The 16,553-nt window shown below is 36.1% G+C and overlaps 1 protein-coding gene and 2 pseudogenes across 1 annotated transcript; 1 reads left to right on the top strand and 2 right to left on the bottom strand.

Annotated features, from left to right (window-relative positions):
* The first annotated feature begins 797 nt into the window (after positions 1 to 797).
* Positions 798 to 2,651, top strand: LOC145637335 (S-type anion channel SLAH4 pseudogene; annotated as a pseudogene).
* A 336-nt stretch (positions 2,652 to 2,987) lies between these two features.
* Positions 2,988 to 5,862, bottom strand: LOC145635405 (uncharacterized). The gene is made up of 2 exons (XM_081686681.1): positions 4,910 to 5,862; positions 2,988 to 3,756 (listed from the first exon to the last, which is right to left on the bottom strand). Exons 1-2 carry the CDS (start codon positions 5,202 to 5,204, stop codon positions 3,383 to 3,385), a joined length of 669 nt encoding a protein of 222 aa, XP_081542807.1. The 5' UTR covers positions 5,205 to 5,862; the 3' UTR covers positions 2,988 to 3,382.
* Positions 5,863 to 6,279: 417 nt separating this feature from the next.
* LOC145635404 (putative F-box protein At4g22030 pseudogene) lies at positions 6,280 to 7,640 on the bottom strand (annotated as a pseudogene).
* Positions 7,641 to 16,553: the final 8,913 nt, after the last annotated feature.

Here is a 16,553-nt window from a genome sequence, read left to right as displayed (position 1 = left end):
ACACGAGGAACATATATGGACGTGCTTTGAAACTTTAATCATATGTCTAATTTGCACTATTCTTTCAAACTTTTATATACGTCCGGCCAATAACTTTTATAATCATATGGACGTGCATTGGCTCAATAACTTACATGTAAGTTATTCTCATCTAACATATCCTTATATCAATATTTTCTTCTCCTGTGCCTCATACACGAGTATATAACGACTACTAATTCGCACCAAGTTATGAAAGTAATAACTAGTCACAAAACATTCAAGTAAGGATGTAAGTCTAGTATAATAAGAATTGCAAAATATTAACTGCGTTACTCCAATCTAATGTGGTAGGATCGGAGCTTGACCTTCCATCCCTTCAATACATGAGGAAAATGACGTGCTTTCAAACTTTTTAAGATTCCTCGAATTTATTATAGTTTCTAAATTGTTTGACTTCAATAATTTAAGCATTACGTCCCTTTAAAAACATTTTGACTTTTGATGAAAATTACAATTTGTGCCCAATTAAACCTCCACATTTCAAACTCAAATAACTCCAAGGTGCATATATACTTTGTTCAATTACTTGATGTATACTATACTCATAATTTACAATAATGTTACGTAACATATCATATCATGCAGAAAATATTGAAGTACCAACTAAGAGGGAGAACATCGGTTTGATTTTTCCTAGTCACTATCTAGAAAGATACTCTTTGTCATAATCTTAACCATATATTTGTTTGCTTATATAAACACCCATCTAGGCAATAGAACAAAACATAAACCTCTAAATTTCACCCTACAACAAAATGTCAGGTAGCGAGCTACAACGCCCTTCTATTCAGCTAGTTATCGATTCTTCCACCACTATGGCCAACACCACCACTACTAAAGCTCCGCGACCAAATTCTAACCCTTCGTTCTCCTCGAGGAAATCGTTGTCTCCCATTCTAGCTCGACTCCATGCAGGGTATTTTAGAATCAGCCTCGCTTTTGGAAGCCAAGCACTCCTATTGAAAATGCTTCTCCAAACTACTAACCACAATCATAGTACTAGTGACAAGCCATTGTCTCTTCTAGATGTCTTTCACAGCCTCCCATCGACTATATCCTTTTTCCTATGGTGCTTCTCTCTGTTAATCCTAATATTACTCTCTTCCTTCTATGTCCTTCGATGCTTCTTTCACTTCCACTTGGTGAAAGCAGAGCTCTCACACCATGTAGATGTGAATTACCTTTACGCCCCATGGACCTCTTGGCTTCTCCTCCTCCAATCCACCCCTATCGCCATTGCTCCAAAGACTATCCCCCATCTAATCCTCTGGTGGGCATTTTCCATCCCAATCATAGCCCTCGATGTAAAAATCTATGGTCAATGGTTCACCACCGAGAAGAAGTTCCTCTCGATGGTGGCAAACCCTACAAGCCAATTATCGGTCCTAGGAAATCTAGTAGGGGCTAGGGCTGCGGCTCAAATGGGATGGAAGGAAAGTGCAGTTTGCATGTTCTCTTTAGGGATGGCTCACTACTTGGTGCTATTTGTCACACTTTACCAACGGTTGTCTGGTAGAGACCGCCTTCCTGCCATGCTCCGTCCTGTTTTCTTCCTCTTCCTCGCAGTCCCAAGCATGGCTAGCTTGGCTTGGAGCTCTATCTCCGGATCGTACGATACTGAATCAAAGATGCTATTCTTCCTCTCACTCTTCCTCTTTGCATCATTGGTAATTTTTTTTTTACTTCTCTAGGTTATGAAGATTTCTTAACAGGAAGGGACAACTGTATAGGTGCTGCTCTACTGCCCACGTATCATCTTTCAGTGATCCTATTGTGGATTGAAGAGGCAGGGCAACCGAAGAGCGACCGTATGGTTCAAAGACAGATCTTGCAGCCTTGCAGGTTGGAAAGCCTTGCATCCATAGGCTCAGGAAACAGAAAATCAAGTTAATTATAACAAAAAAGAACCACAAACGACGACTAGCAGTATTACCGAACAAACTTTCACCAACCGGTCATAGCATTTGACTAAGTAAAGATTAACAAAGAAGGATACAATATTATAAAATTTGAGAAAAAGAAGCAATCTAATTAACACTGCGTGCATAGGCCGTAATATACATTAACTTAAACATGATTTATGGAATCATTCAAATTAGAAGCAACAAGACAGATTAAGGCAGTAGTAATACACGTATAGTTTATATGTACATGCTAATCAAGAACATAATCTTTATTTTGTCTTATGTTAGTGGCAACTTAATTACAGCTGGAGATAAGTTAACCTTTCTTAAAGCTGAAACATCTTATTTAAATAGATCAGAACATATGTCATTTAATTTGAAACATAAGCAAACAGAAAATCATAATATGAAGTATGTTTTTATAATATACTGACCTCAATCCTTTGGCTTGTGATTCAGGTGAGCAGACCAACCTTATTCAAGAAATCAATGAGGAAGTATAACATCGCATGGTGGGCATACTCGTTCCCGCTAACCATGCTAGCTCTTGCATCTGCAGAGTATGCACAGGAGGTAAAGAGCCATGCAGCAGCAGCTTTGATGCTCATAACCTCAGGACTCTCGCTCCTAGTTTTCATCGGACTGCTGTTGTTTACTGTGCTCAATGTTGCTAAGCTGCTTCGTGAAAATGATCCTATGGCTTGATAAATACTGTTAGTGTAAACAATCCATGTCTTAAATCATATCCATCGGCAAGCCTTTATGCATTGGGCACAAATTTGGCAGAGTTACATGCATACTTGACAAACATAGGTGAATAGTTCCCATATATAATCCCAGGGGAATTTCTCCTCGAGTACTATCAACAATCTAATTCGCGCCCTTCTCAAGACAATTCAATTATTCAAAGATACAAATATGAATTGGTCATCAAACCCCTAAGCATTGTATCCAAAGATTCACAGTTTTCTATACAGAAACCATATTCATCTGCTAAGCCATGAAGATTATACAGAAAAAAATGAGGCAGCAGCAAATAGGTGATAAAAATTCATCAATCTCAATAGATTAGTAAGTTGAGAATCTCTTCTAGATCGAAGAAAGCACAAGCATAACAGAGTCTGACAAACTGGAAGATTGAAGTAACAGAACTCTATGTATCAATAAACATATAAATGAATAGAAAATTTTTGACAGAAAAAAAAAATGAAGAGAAACTATCAAAAGCCTATGCATACTGGGGGTGATGAGCAAACACACACTTCAGAATTACTCTATTTGTATTCCTTCCTGCGTCAGTATTTCTTGTCCTATATCTTGCTCTCTCGAGTGGCACAATGGTGTAAAGTATAATGGAAAAAATCAAAAACTTGTGTGACTTCGAAGGAAGACCAAGGAACCTACAAAATCTTTAACAGGGGGTTGCAAAATATTCATTACGAGTCCTTCTTGCCAGTGGAAAGTGAAATTTTGTGGTCCAGCGTCTGCAATTGATTCCGAAGTTCTTGGTTTTCTTCTAATAAACGATCATATTCAAGAAGCAGCCCCTCAGATTGCTTCCTAAGAGCCTCAACAGTAGCTTCTGATGTACTTGCTTCCTTAACCTTGCTTTCAAGATCTGATTCCAGCTGCCTAATCATATCTTTAAATGTGTCTACCTGCTGCTCTCTGGCTTTCAATTCCTCAGAGCTAGGGCCAGCAGATTTCATGTCATTCCGCTTCACAGCCTCCATGGTCTTCCTCCTCAAACGAAGTTCTCTGATGTAGTGGTGCAGACGATCAATCATTAGTGCAAGAAACAAGATGAATCCTGCAGCAATGAAAACCACAAATGTGGGCTTAGATGCACAAAGACTATTACAATTAGTAATCTACAATGAGAGACCTTGAATAATGAAATGGTACTCTATATGAATTCACTTAAGATTGTCCTAAAAGAGCTACCAACTAAGCTAATAAGTCCAACAGACTGTAGCAGCAAAACATATATAGAAACCCCATATCCTGAATAATGTTGTTTGGAACAATCAAGGACATGAAGCAATGATAATCTAATAAACTTATACTAGTATTGTATATTGAGATACCACACTAAGTTCCATTTCCAATACTAAGCTAGGAATTGATCGAGGAGGTAACTTTGCAAGAAGAATCACAAAAATCTCAAACTAAAATATCTAATTCCATCTTCCATAATGACAGGCATTCATAGCCTTGTCTGTCTCCCTTTGGCATCCCAAGAATGATTAGCAATGGAAATATGTTGCACTAAACCATAGAGAATGACAACACAATGTTCTCCTGAATTCGATCCATACAGCAGTATTAAAGAGATGTTTCTACTTACTTTAAACAAAACAAAACCAAGCCTGATTTTTGAATTCGATATTTGGAAAACAAACTAATGGAGAATTCATTCAATCATTTGAATTACAAAAAGGAACAAAACGATATACTTCACAACATAGAAGTATGATACGAAGCACAAATCAGCATTGGCACATAGCAAATCAATCCAATTTCTCAAATTCATAGGATAGCAACACCAAATGAGGCATCAACTAGAATCTTCAATATTTTAGCCAAATTCAATTTTGATAACAACAAATTTCCACATTGAGAAAACCCACAACCCCAAAGTTTTTAAGCCAAATACAGTAATATGGGCAAAAAAAAAAAAAAATCTAAACCGACCCAAAAATAATTGGGACAAAAAGTTAAAATTGTGATCAATACCCAGCAAAATATCTTCAAAAAGTTAAAAAGGTGCAATATTTCACAATTCAACCAAACACAAAATTCAAAAATTAATCAAACCAACCCTAATCAGTAGGACATTCATCAATAACCCAAAATTAAATTCCCAAAAAATCATCAAAAATTCAATGCAAATACCAAAAACAGGGCAAAATCAAAAGGAACCCAGAAAAAATAGATAAGAAATAAAGAGAATTGAAGAATACCCATAAGAGAAGCTTCAAGAAGATGCCTGGAAAAGATGACTTGATCAGTGGGATTGAGAGTATCGGGCCCACCATCTTCTCCAATCGCGCGACGTTGGATCTTAAGAGTGCTATAAATGGTGGAAAAGAAAACAATGGCAATTGTAGCAGAGACAGTTTTGATGACAATTGGACCACGCCCACGTTTGACTTTGTCAAGAACAGCAATTACAAGCTTTCTTAATGGAGTTTTGAAAAGTAGCAGCAAAATTATGGCTGCTTCAATGAAGATTACTGAGTATAGAAGATGTATCATCTTAATTCAATTGTTTGTTATGAAATTCTCTGGTTTTTCTGGGTGAAAAATGCAGATGAATGAAAAGAGAAAAAGAGAGAGAGAAGAGAAGAGAGGGATGGAGAAGAGTAATGCGGGGCAATACTATTTCTGGGTGTTTCGTTTGGGCGGCTCAGGGGCTCTTATTTTATTTTATTTAAAGTATTTTTGTTGGTATAGAGTAGAGGGCCATAGGAAAGTAGAAAATGTAAAATGTTAAGAGTTAGAGCATTTTAGTGGCAAATGAGTTCTTCGGATCGGGTTTGGATAGATCGTTCAAGCTGATTTTTTTTTATTTAAGTTGGATCGATTTATTTCATACCATTATTATTGACAATGTGCTTATCATAATACAATAACTACATCTATATGCACGCGATGCGTGTTTTAAGTTTCTAAGCCTACATGCACTTATCATCTTATAAGGGAAAGAAAATTAAGGGCATTCGAGGTGTATTTGAAAGACATCAATATACCACTACTCAGTTTTGGCCTCCAAACAAAGTTCTTATCACCATCGGGCTTATCCCTTTGTATTTGATTAGCAGCGGTACAACTAGGGTGAATGTAGATTGAGATGATCAAGTCGTCCGACCAGATTTGCCTAGACTGACTATAATTTTGGCTAATAGTTTGTAGACATATAGTCGAGCCTAGTAGTCTTTTGGAATGTATTGTCTTAGGCTTCATTGATATTTGATGGATGTCTAGTTATAAGGGTGATATGGATTAATAGGATACCTCCAAAAGTTGAGAACTTGGTAATGGTAAGCTGCTAAAGAATCAGTACTTATTCATTAGTGATTGTGTTAGCTAAATTAATAACAATAATGCAGTTTTATGTATACGAAGCATACAGTTTTACAAGACTCAAATATGATAAAAGAATGAAAGAATTTGTTAATTCCTACATGTACAAGATCACCTAAATTAGGCTATACACTATAGTATCACAAACATTATTCCTATATTAAGGAATCATCTAAACCTATAACTTATGAAAGAATGAAAGAATTTCCTAACTACTGTACTATTTTCACTACCATTATATGCATGATCAAAACAGCTTGCTTGCAAATTCATCCACACAACCTCCATTCTTTCTTGATTTATCGGCGAATTCCCGGAGTTCAGACAAGCTCCGACCCAAATGCAAAGCCATCTTCAACTCAAAAACTTCACCATTTTCTCTCTTTTGTAAGTCCCCTTCTTCTAAGGTAGACTCTACAGTTTCTTCCAAGAGCTTAAAAAAACCAGCACAATTTCTGTACATCTCAAACACCATTCCTACTTGCCCTCCATGCTCTATAGTATTCACTGCAGCAGCCATTGACCCGGCGACAGCTGCAACAAGACCACCCCACGGTCCACCTTGACCTACACAAGCAGCTCCAACAGTCGCGATACCTGTCAAAATTGGACCTGAGACAGCCAACATTTTGCTCAACTTCAACGCCTTGTTACCTAACCTAACATAATCCTCAACATCCTTGCTCTTTGTCACGCCTACGATTTCTCGTATATCATCCTCCAATTCCCTAGTCCATCCATTATGCTCATCATTACCTTTGGAAGAATTATGTTTTAGTGATGAAGTTGATTGTTTCTTAGACGGCCACCATACAGCAGGCTCTAAACTCTCGGGGTACTTATCGAGCATGGCGCCTAGGAGAGGCAATGGGTACGCTCTATCCAAGGCTAACACCTTAGCCAAGGCCTCCTCAACATCTTCTTGAGTTGGTGTTCGAAGAGAAAATGTGGTTTGGACCTTAGTTTTTAGCTGCTTGAACAACCTTACCGCGTTTCTTTGCTCCTCAACTAGCTGAGAAGGTTGGATCTTGTTCATAATCAATAAGATCCCGGTGCCTGCAGCAAAGAGTAAGGCTGAAGACACCTTTAACCCTAACCCGTGAGGCTCACTAGCCTCGGCTAGACCAGCCATTGTAACCGCGGTTAAGGTGATCATGTTAACCGAGTTTAGCAACAATGAGTTCCAATTCTCACGTTGGTTTCCGATGTTTTGATGCATTTCTATTCTATCACTAATAGCTTCTAAGATTGTATGTAATTTGATGGCTTCTTTCGTGTGTTTCGTGGTTGTGGTGGTAATAATTGGTTTTGCTTCTCTTAAAGGAAGGTTTGTTGTAAGCTTATCAAGCTGTTCAATAAGGTGCTGTTTTTGAGCATGATTTGGTAGTTTTGGGACTGTAATTTTGGGGTACCTTAAGTATTTTGGACCACTAATTGAACTTGTGATCATAGATTTGTTTGAAGAAATCGAGTTTGTTGATGATATCGAAAGAGTTGTTGATGTTTGTAAGGCAACCATGTTGTTTGAAGATCTTGAGATTGAATCTTGTTTTTGTGTAAAAATATGTAAAAGTTGGAAGAAAAAAAAATGGTCTAGTTTTTCTCTGAATTTTTTTTGATGGTTTGGTTGAATTTGTACTTTGTATATGTTTATGATTTATTATGGTGGATTGGAGTTGTTATTTATACTCAAGGTTCATCAAAAATAAAAAAAGAAAAAATAAAAGTGGGTCAACTTTTGAGATGTTGACTAGTAGGACAAATTGGATTAATTGACTTGGCCAATGAGCTATGATAGGTTAGACTTTTTCATATATTTAATGAATTCAATTATTCATGTATTTGGGTTTGAGGGAGGGGGCTTTGGTTTGGTCTCTTCAACGTTCAATTTGAGCGGGTAATTGGTATAAAATTAAACATTTGATTTGTTCTTACTTCTAAGTTTGAGGCTTCAAGTAAATACTTTGAGCCTATATAATTACAATTAATTGCCATCATACCAAGGTCTTAGCTTATATTTGACATGTTAGTGCTTGGAAATTGGCATGGAGGTGTTTATGTTTCAATGTGATTATAGACCTAAAAGACTCACTTAAGTAGTAAAAATAAAATAGTAAGATACAGTAAACAATAGCTATGTTGGCTATTCGATTTTTGTCATTTTCTAAGAGGGATTTATAGACTTAACAATATTGACTCTTACCTATTTACCCAATCTAATACTCAGTTTGTACTTGACATTAATCCGTTTGGTAAATACTTTGGTTAATTAATATAATATTGTATGAAATTATTTTATTTTATTTAAACTTATTTTTTTAAAAATTATTTGAAATTTTTGTTTAGTCTTCACTTGTTTTATACTACTTATAAAGTTTTTGAACTTAATTTGTCTAAACTTATTTTATATGTTTAATATTATCTAAACTTATTTTATTTTGTATTATCTAAACTTATCTTATTTAATTTAATTTTATTAGAAATTATCAGAATTTATTTTTTTCTAAATAATAAGATTAAATTATATGAAACAATCATACCCTTAAACAAAAACACGAATTATCCCAAATTGATTTTAACCCAAATAAATTGACTCAAACTGACCCAAGTTGAATATGAATATATGCTTCAATAATTGACCCGAACATACACCTGATATTTTTTTTTTTTAATTTGTTAAATCATTTAAATTAGGACATAAATAATTAATTAGACTAATCCATTAATTAGGTACTTGATTGATAATTACTAGGGGTGTCAATCGAGTTTATGGTTCAGTTTTGGGTTTAGTTTATCGGTTTTCGGTTTGTAACGGTTCGGTTTTTAACGGGTTGGAATTACTATCGGGTCAGTCCGGGATGGTTTTAAATAATTTCGGGTCGGTTTGGTTTGGTTTATTTTTATTACAGTTTCTTTTCAGGTCGAAGTCTAATCGGGTCAGGTTATAATCGGTAGAGCTGTCAATTCAGGTGAACGGGTCGGGTTTAGGTCGGGTAAGAATGGGCCGGGTCAAGTCAATTTAAATTAATTCCATAACCTATGCGGGCCGGGTTTGAGTTGGGTCATGCTTGAGTCGGGTCACGTCGGGTCATACTTCTTATCGGGTTTGGGTCGGGTTTAGGTTGGGTTAATAAATGGTCGGGTTGAATTTAGGTCGGGTCAATAACAAGTCGTGTTGATTTCGAGTCGGGTTAGTAACAGATCGGGTAGAATTTTTGGGTCGGGTTAGTAATAGGTATGGTAAAATTTGGGTCGGGTCAATAACAAGTCGGGTTGAATTTGGGTCAGGTCAATAACAAGTCGGGTTGATTTCGGGTCAGGTTTGTAACATTTTAGGTTAAATTCAGGTCGGGTTGGGAACAGGTCGGGTTGAATTCAGGTCAGTAATAAGTCGGGTTAAATTCGGATTTTGACGGGTTAAAACGGGTTTTGGTCAATTTCGGTTCAAGTCGGGTTCAGTGCAAGTTAATTAAATTGGTCGTTGTAAACCGGTAAATCCGTGCAAGTTGTAAACAAGTAAATTGGCCGTTTAAAAGCAAATTGAATGGTTCCACTGTAACACCCTAGAAATTCCTTTCCTTTAAATGCACACTTTACTCTTTTTAAAATACATTTTAGGAATATCCAAGACATTACCGCCACCGTGAAAACGGCTAAGGCAACTATCAAAGATACACAGCGGAAGACTTGAAAACCAAAACTATTTAAACAACACAATTTAAAAACCAAACCAACGAAAATTAAAGTTGAAAATCAACAAAACCAAAGCCAATTAAAATCCACTACAACTTGGAACCATTTAAGACCCTTATTAAAACCGAAACAACCAATCTTTTGTGTTAGTCCATAAAGTAATATAATAAAATATTCAATGCATAAAACACATCATATTCTAATAGAAGCTAGAATGATTCTCTCTTCACTCATGCCCCGCCATGAACATGCTTCAATACCTGAAAAGTGTATCTCTACTTGCCCCCACTACTCTCCATTAAAATGGATCATCGTAGGGCCAAGTTAAAGACATGGCCAGACACAAACAACACACACAGTCAGCAAAGCTGAGTACATAAGCGTAATTAAACACACTAACATGCATTCTCCTATCATCACACACACTTACCTCATTGCACCTGTTTACAAGCACACACAACAATCAACAAGACACTTTAACTAGACACTAAATAATTCATTTAGCGTTGATTACGCATCGAACGGGTTTCCAACTATTCCTATCCCAATAAATTGGGGTTAACTAACACGGGAGCTAACCGTGCCAGCAACAAACCTGTGCCACACATAGGTGGCGGAATTCCAGCGCATAAAAAAAAAGGAATATACAGCGTCCTGTACTCCGTTAGAAGTTATGATCAAATATAAAGTCACATAACTCCCCCCATATGTTCATACTCAAGGTATATACGTTCCAAGAGTTTTGGTGCGTAATCTCTTTCACTTTACGTTATTTACATATTATTAGACTTGGTGATGACTCTCAAGGCATAATAAGTCAATCAACAATAATTATTCAATTAAACAAATATACCAATTTAATTCTTGAATAATTAGTGACCACAAAATATTTAATGTTGAACCCTTTTTAATTCTACCTCAGTGTCGAAGACACCTTAAACGCATAAAGCGCCAACAATCCTATACCTCGGTGTTAAAACACCTTAAGTGCACAAAGGCACCAACATACAATTTATTCCTTGTGTACATAGACACTTATATAGCTCCTTTCTCATGCTTAAAGCGTCAATAAAAATTATATGAACCATAATAAAATTTCCTTTCAATATTCCAAACATAATTAAACAATTAGTTTAATTAAACATGCTCTCTATCATGCCATAAATAATTATGTAGTCCATATAATCATGCCAAAATATAATTTTCCAATCCATAAACCGTCACAAGTAATTCATGCTCCACAATTCAATCACCAACACCAATAATTCACGATTCAATACATAAACCTTAGCATGATACTACTTGTAATTGATTGAAATTAAACCTAGCATGATTCTACATCATCAAAATATGCTAAGTACGCGAACGTACCTTGAATACGATCTTAAAATCGTCACGACTAGTAAAAATTGCTCACTTCGAAGTCTCCTACACATTAAAATTATAATAGAGCATTAAAACCCACTCTAAACAAATTTCCAGCAATCTATACTATCCTAAAACCCCTCTTAACATAATTTGAATAAGCTGAAATTATATTTAAAACACTCTAATTAAGTCCAACTTAATGGGTAATTTAAATTTCCTTCAAAAACATAATATTAAGTGCTCTACATAAAATTCCAGCACTTTATTCTAATTAAAACTTGTTGTAATTTAGTCTTAAAACACTTAAATTGAAGATCTAAACATTAATTCCTCATATGCTTTCATAATTTTCATAAATCAAGGACCTAGGGTTTCAAAAATTGGGGCTTTTTAATTAAAAACCAAATCTGAAAATTAATTCATACAATTACAATTATCAAACATCAAAATTAAACCCCCAAACTCATAATTTATATTTAGATCCAAGAATAGATTCAATTAAAACAAGAAAGCTTCAATTTTTTTTATTTTTTTTTTTATATAAGGTTCGAAAAAAAAAGGGGAAAGGGGAGAAAGGCGGCAGCCACCACCGGCTGCCGGCTACTGGCGGCGGCGGCTGCCTGCTGGCGGCGGCTTGCGCCTGCTGGCAGCGGCGGCCACCAGCCTGTCGGTGGCTGGCAGCGGTGGTGAGGGGGGGTGGCAGCCGAAAGTTTAAGGGGAAGGGGGAAAAAAAGAGGAAAAAAATAAGGAAGAGAGAGAGAGAGAGAAGTTTACCTTGGGTTTTCTCCACTCTGGGCAAAGTTTGATTTGCCTCATAAGTGGGATATTTATACCCCTTCTCTACTAACCCTCTTCTAGGTTTTTCCTAATTCCTTCCCTAATAAAACTTGTTAAAATTAAACTTCCAAAAATAAAACCCCAACTTTTAAATAAAATAATTAAATAAACTTTCCTTTAATAAAATATTAATTAAAATACTTTAATTAAAATAATTACAACCATTTAAATACTTTATAAAATACATACTTTAAATAAAATGCGTATAAAAATACGGGGTATTACATCCACACACCCAATTGGACTCCTAGAGGGTATTAGGGACCATAGTAAACAATTCGGTAATTTTTATTTCCGGACGAAAAAAGTAAAAAAATTCCAAAATTGAAGGCTAATAATATCCACGCTTTTTGAGAAATTTTGGAGGTTTCGGGGCCCAGTGTAGAAAAGTCTTGAAATTCTATGGGATATATCTCGGAGTCATATAATGCCGTTTGGAACCATATATGATCATTATTTGTTGTCATAAATGTTCGTGGTAGGCTTGAGTTAATAAAATCGGTGCAAGTTGTAAACCGGTAAATTGGTCGTTTAAAGGCAAATTGGGTGGTTCCACCCACCCAATGGGACTCCCGGACGGTATTAGAGACCATGGTAAACATTTCGGCAATTTTTATTTCCAGGCGAAAAAAAAAGTCAAAAATTTCAAAATTGAAGGCTAATATCCACGCTTTTTGAGAAATTTTGGAGAATTCGGGCCCCGGTGTCGAAAAGTCTTGAAATTCTAGGGGATACATATCGGGGTCATTTAATGCCGTTTGTAACCATATATGATCATTATTTGTTGTCATAAATGTTCGTGGTAGGCTTGAGTTGATGAAATCGGTGCAAGTTGTAAACCGGTAAATTGGTCGTTTAAAAGCAAATTGGATGGTTCCACCCACCCAATGGGACTCTCAGTCGGTATTAGGGACCATGGTAACCATTTCGGCAATGTTTAATTCCAACCGGAAAAAGAGTCAAAAATTTCTAAATTGAAGGCTAATATCCACGCTTTTTAAGAAATCTTGGAGAATTCGGGCCCAGAGTCGAAAAGTCTTGAAATTCTAGGGGATACATCTCGGGGTCATTTAATGCCGTTTGGAACCATATATGATCATTATTTGTTGTCATAAATGTTCGTGGTAGGCTTGAATTAATGAAATCAATGCAAGTTATAAACCGGTAAATAGGCCGTCTAAAGGCAAATTGGATGGTTCCACCCACTAAATTGTACTCCCGGTGGGTTTTAGGACCACGATAAACATTTCGGCAATTTTTATTTTCGAGCGAAAAAAAGTCAAAAAATTCCAAAATTGAAGGCTAAGATCCACGCTAGGAATTGAGAAATTTTAGAGGTTTTGAGGCCCGGTGTCGAAAAGCCTTAAAATTTTAGGGGATACATCGATCTCAGGGTCATATAATGCCATTTTTAACCATTTATGATTATCATTATATGTTGTCATAAATGTTCGTTATAGGCTTGATTTAATGTAATCGGTGCAAGTTGTAAACCGGTAAATTAGTCGTTAAAAGGCAATTTGGATTGATACACCCACCCAATTGGACTCCCGGAGGATATTAGGGACCATGGTAAAAATTTCGGTAATTTTTATTTCGGGGTGAAAAGAAGTCAAAAAATTTCAAAATTGAAGGCTAATAATATATCCATGTTTTTTGAGAAAATTTGGAGGTTTCGGGTAGAGCTGTCAATTCGGGTAAACGAGTCGGGTTTGGGTCGGTAAGACTGGGTCGGGTCAACTCGGGTCGGGTCAATTCGGATTAATTCCTTAACCTATGCGTGTCGGGTTTGGGTTAGGTCATGCTTGAGTCGGGTCACGTCGGGTCATACTTCTTATCGGGTTTGGGTCGGGTTAATAACAGATCGGGTTACATTCGGGTCGGGTGAACAATAGGTCGGGTTTAATTCGGGTATTCACGGGTTAAAACGGGTTAGGGTAATTCTCGGGTTCGGTGCAAGTCAATAATTTGTGGGTTAGGATCATGTCGTGTCATTCTCGGGTTTGAGTCAGGTTCGCTTCAAGTCAATAATTTGCGGGTTAAATTATAATCAGGTCGGGTCATTCTCGGGTTCAAGTCAGGTTCGATTCAATTCAATAATTTACCGGTTATAATCAGGTTGGGTCATTTTCAAGTTGGGTCATTCTCAGAGTCAAGTCAGGTTATGTTCAAGTAAATAATTTGCAGGTTACAATCAGGTCGAGTCATTTTCAAGTCAGGTCATATTCGGTTCAACTAACTATAAATAGATCATTATCATTTTTATCAAGCTAATTATTTCCTTTTACTATAATGTATATGGCAATATATTAGGGAACTATAGTTTATAATTTAGGAAGATAATTATCTCCTTTGACCATACAACAAATATATATTATATTTAACTCTTAAATTTGAGGATGATGCTCCTTTCTTTTGCTGGCCTGGATCGACTTTGTCTCTCTAGACAAAATGCTTTGATCAACAATAATAAGGTGGTCTAAATTACATTTAACGTGATTTGAAATCAGGTCAGGAACAATTTGGGTTGAATTTAGGTCGGGTCAATAACAAGTCGTGTTGATTTTGAGTCGGGTTAATAACAGATTGGGTTGAACTTTTGGGTCGGATTAGTAATATGTCTAGTAAAATTCGGGTCGATTCAATAACAAGTCGGTTTGAATTTGGGTCAGGTCAATAATAAGTCGGGTTGATTTCGGATCGGGTTTGTAACAGGTTGGGTTAAATTTGGGTCAGGTTGAATTCAGGTTAGGTTAGTAACAAGTTAGGTTAAATTTGGGTTTTGACGGGTTAAAACGGGTTTGGGTCAATTTTGGTTCAAGTCGGGTTCGATTCAGGTCAATAATTTACGGGTTACATTCGGGTCGGGTCATCTCCAGGTCAGTTTATGTTCAGGTTCGGGTCTCACATACTCGGGACAACTCAAGTCTAGGGTTAGTTGGTTTCAGACTTTCAGGTCGGGCCAGGTCAGGTTTAAGTCACCATTTTTTCGTGTTCAAATGGGTCGGTTAATAATCAGGTTTAAGTCTGTATTTCAGGTCAGGTCAACTTTTGACAGCTCTAATGATCGGTTCGGGTTAAATTCGGTCGGTTTAAAAACGGGGTTTGTCAATTTAAAGCGGGTTTATGGTCAACACATATCGGGTCCTACTTGGGTCGAGTTGTAATCGGTTCAGGTCAGAATCGGTTCGAGTTGAACTCAGTCGGTTTGACAACTGGTTTTGCCAATTTTAAACGGGTTTCGTTAACGTATATCTTCTAGTATATCCTCAATATTCTTTAATTAGTTATTCCAGTAGATCATACAGAGTATTAATTAGTTGTTTAGATTTATGTCCCTTTTTTAAATATTGATTTTCAGGATAAAATAATAATAACAAATCTAGAATTAGCTTTTGATTTAGATTTTTATTTTTTTAATACAATATTGTGTTCCATAAGCCATTACTCGTTAGAGGACGATAATATTTTAGCATAAGAGTTTCAATGACATCAAAATTCCAAACCTTTTCAATATAAACACTTTGTAATTCAAATTAAACCCTTTTGTTTCACTATTGATAATATATACCCAAAAAAAAAAAAAAAAAAAAAAAAAAAGCTCTACTGTCATAACGGGTTACGGACTTACGGATTATAAACGGTTCGATTATAACCGGTTACGGGTTGTAAACGGTTCGGTCATAACTTATTACGGGTTATAAATGGTTCAATCTTAACCAGTTACAGGTTGTAAACGATTTGGGTTTATCAGGTTTTTGTCGGGTTTAATTAAACGGTTTCGGTTTACAATGGGTCGGGTTGCTATCGGGTTTGGAAGTACTCGGTTCGGGTTGTTCTCGCTTTCGGGTTGTATCAGTTTGGCTTGATAATGGGTAAAGTTCATTAACAACGGTTCTCAAACATTCGGATCGGTTTCAGGTTTTAAAAAATCGGGACAGTCGGTTTACGGTTTTAAAATAACAGGTTCTTAGCGGTTCGGTTCCTTTTCGGAACAACTCGGAACGGTTCGGATTCACTAGTTTGGGTCGGTTTTCACCTCCCTAATAACTACTACTATATATAATTTCGTAATTTTCATAACTTGTAACAGTACGTACTAGTAGAAAACTAATTAGTCTAATTAGCCTAGTTGTCTCTCTTCTTCACATTACTTGTGAGCCAAGCCAATTATAGCTACAACGCGTGGCTCATTAAGATCTCGAACAACACCAGGCCAAATTCGAGTCAAACTTACTCAGCTCGAGACTAGCCTAGCTTGACGATTATTTGATTAATGATAATCAATGTAAATAATCTTAACATTTCAAAATATTATGACACAATCATCCTCAATAATTTTAGGATTACTACTAAGTACTAAATTAATTTTAATAAAGTATACACTAAGATGGATCTAACAAAATTTGATCGATATATGACTATGTTTTTCAATAAATATATACATTGCAAGTACGAATTACAAAGGAAGTTTTTATTTTTTATTTTTATTTTTTTTAATACTCCCGTTGTTTTGTGATAATCGCAACACTTAATTTGACTCTACTTTTATTTACTAATAGACCGTGTAAAACATTTTTGGATTAATCTTTCTGTACATTTTCATTAGATCAAACTTTTATA

This window comes from Chenopodium album, chromosome 6 (genome assembly GCF_948465745.1).
Source record: "Chenopodium album chromosome 6, dcCheAlbu1.1, whole genome shotgun sequence".
In the NCBI taxonomy this organism is placed as follows: domain Eukaryota; kingdom Viridiplantae; phylum Streptophyta; class Magnoliopsida; order Caryophyllales; family Amaranthaceae; genus Chenopodium; species Chenopodium album.
This window is presented reverse-complemented; position numbering and strand designations above follow the sequence as displayed.

What these genes read in the sequence shown, in the direction of transcription:
- LOC145635405 (XM_081686681.1), bottom strand. Translation starts at nt 5,204, where the DNA reads ATGATACATCTTCTATACTCAGTAATCTTCATTGAAGCAGCCATAATT. An exon ending in TCTTGAAGCTTCTCTTATGG is followed by an intron (nt 3,757 to 4,909) that starts GTATTCTTCAAT and finishes TCATTGCTGCAG; the next exon opens with GATTCATCTTGTTTCTTGCA.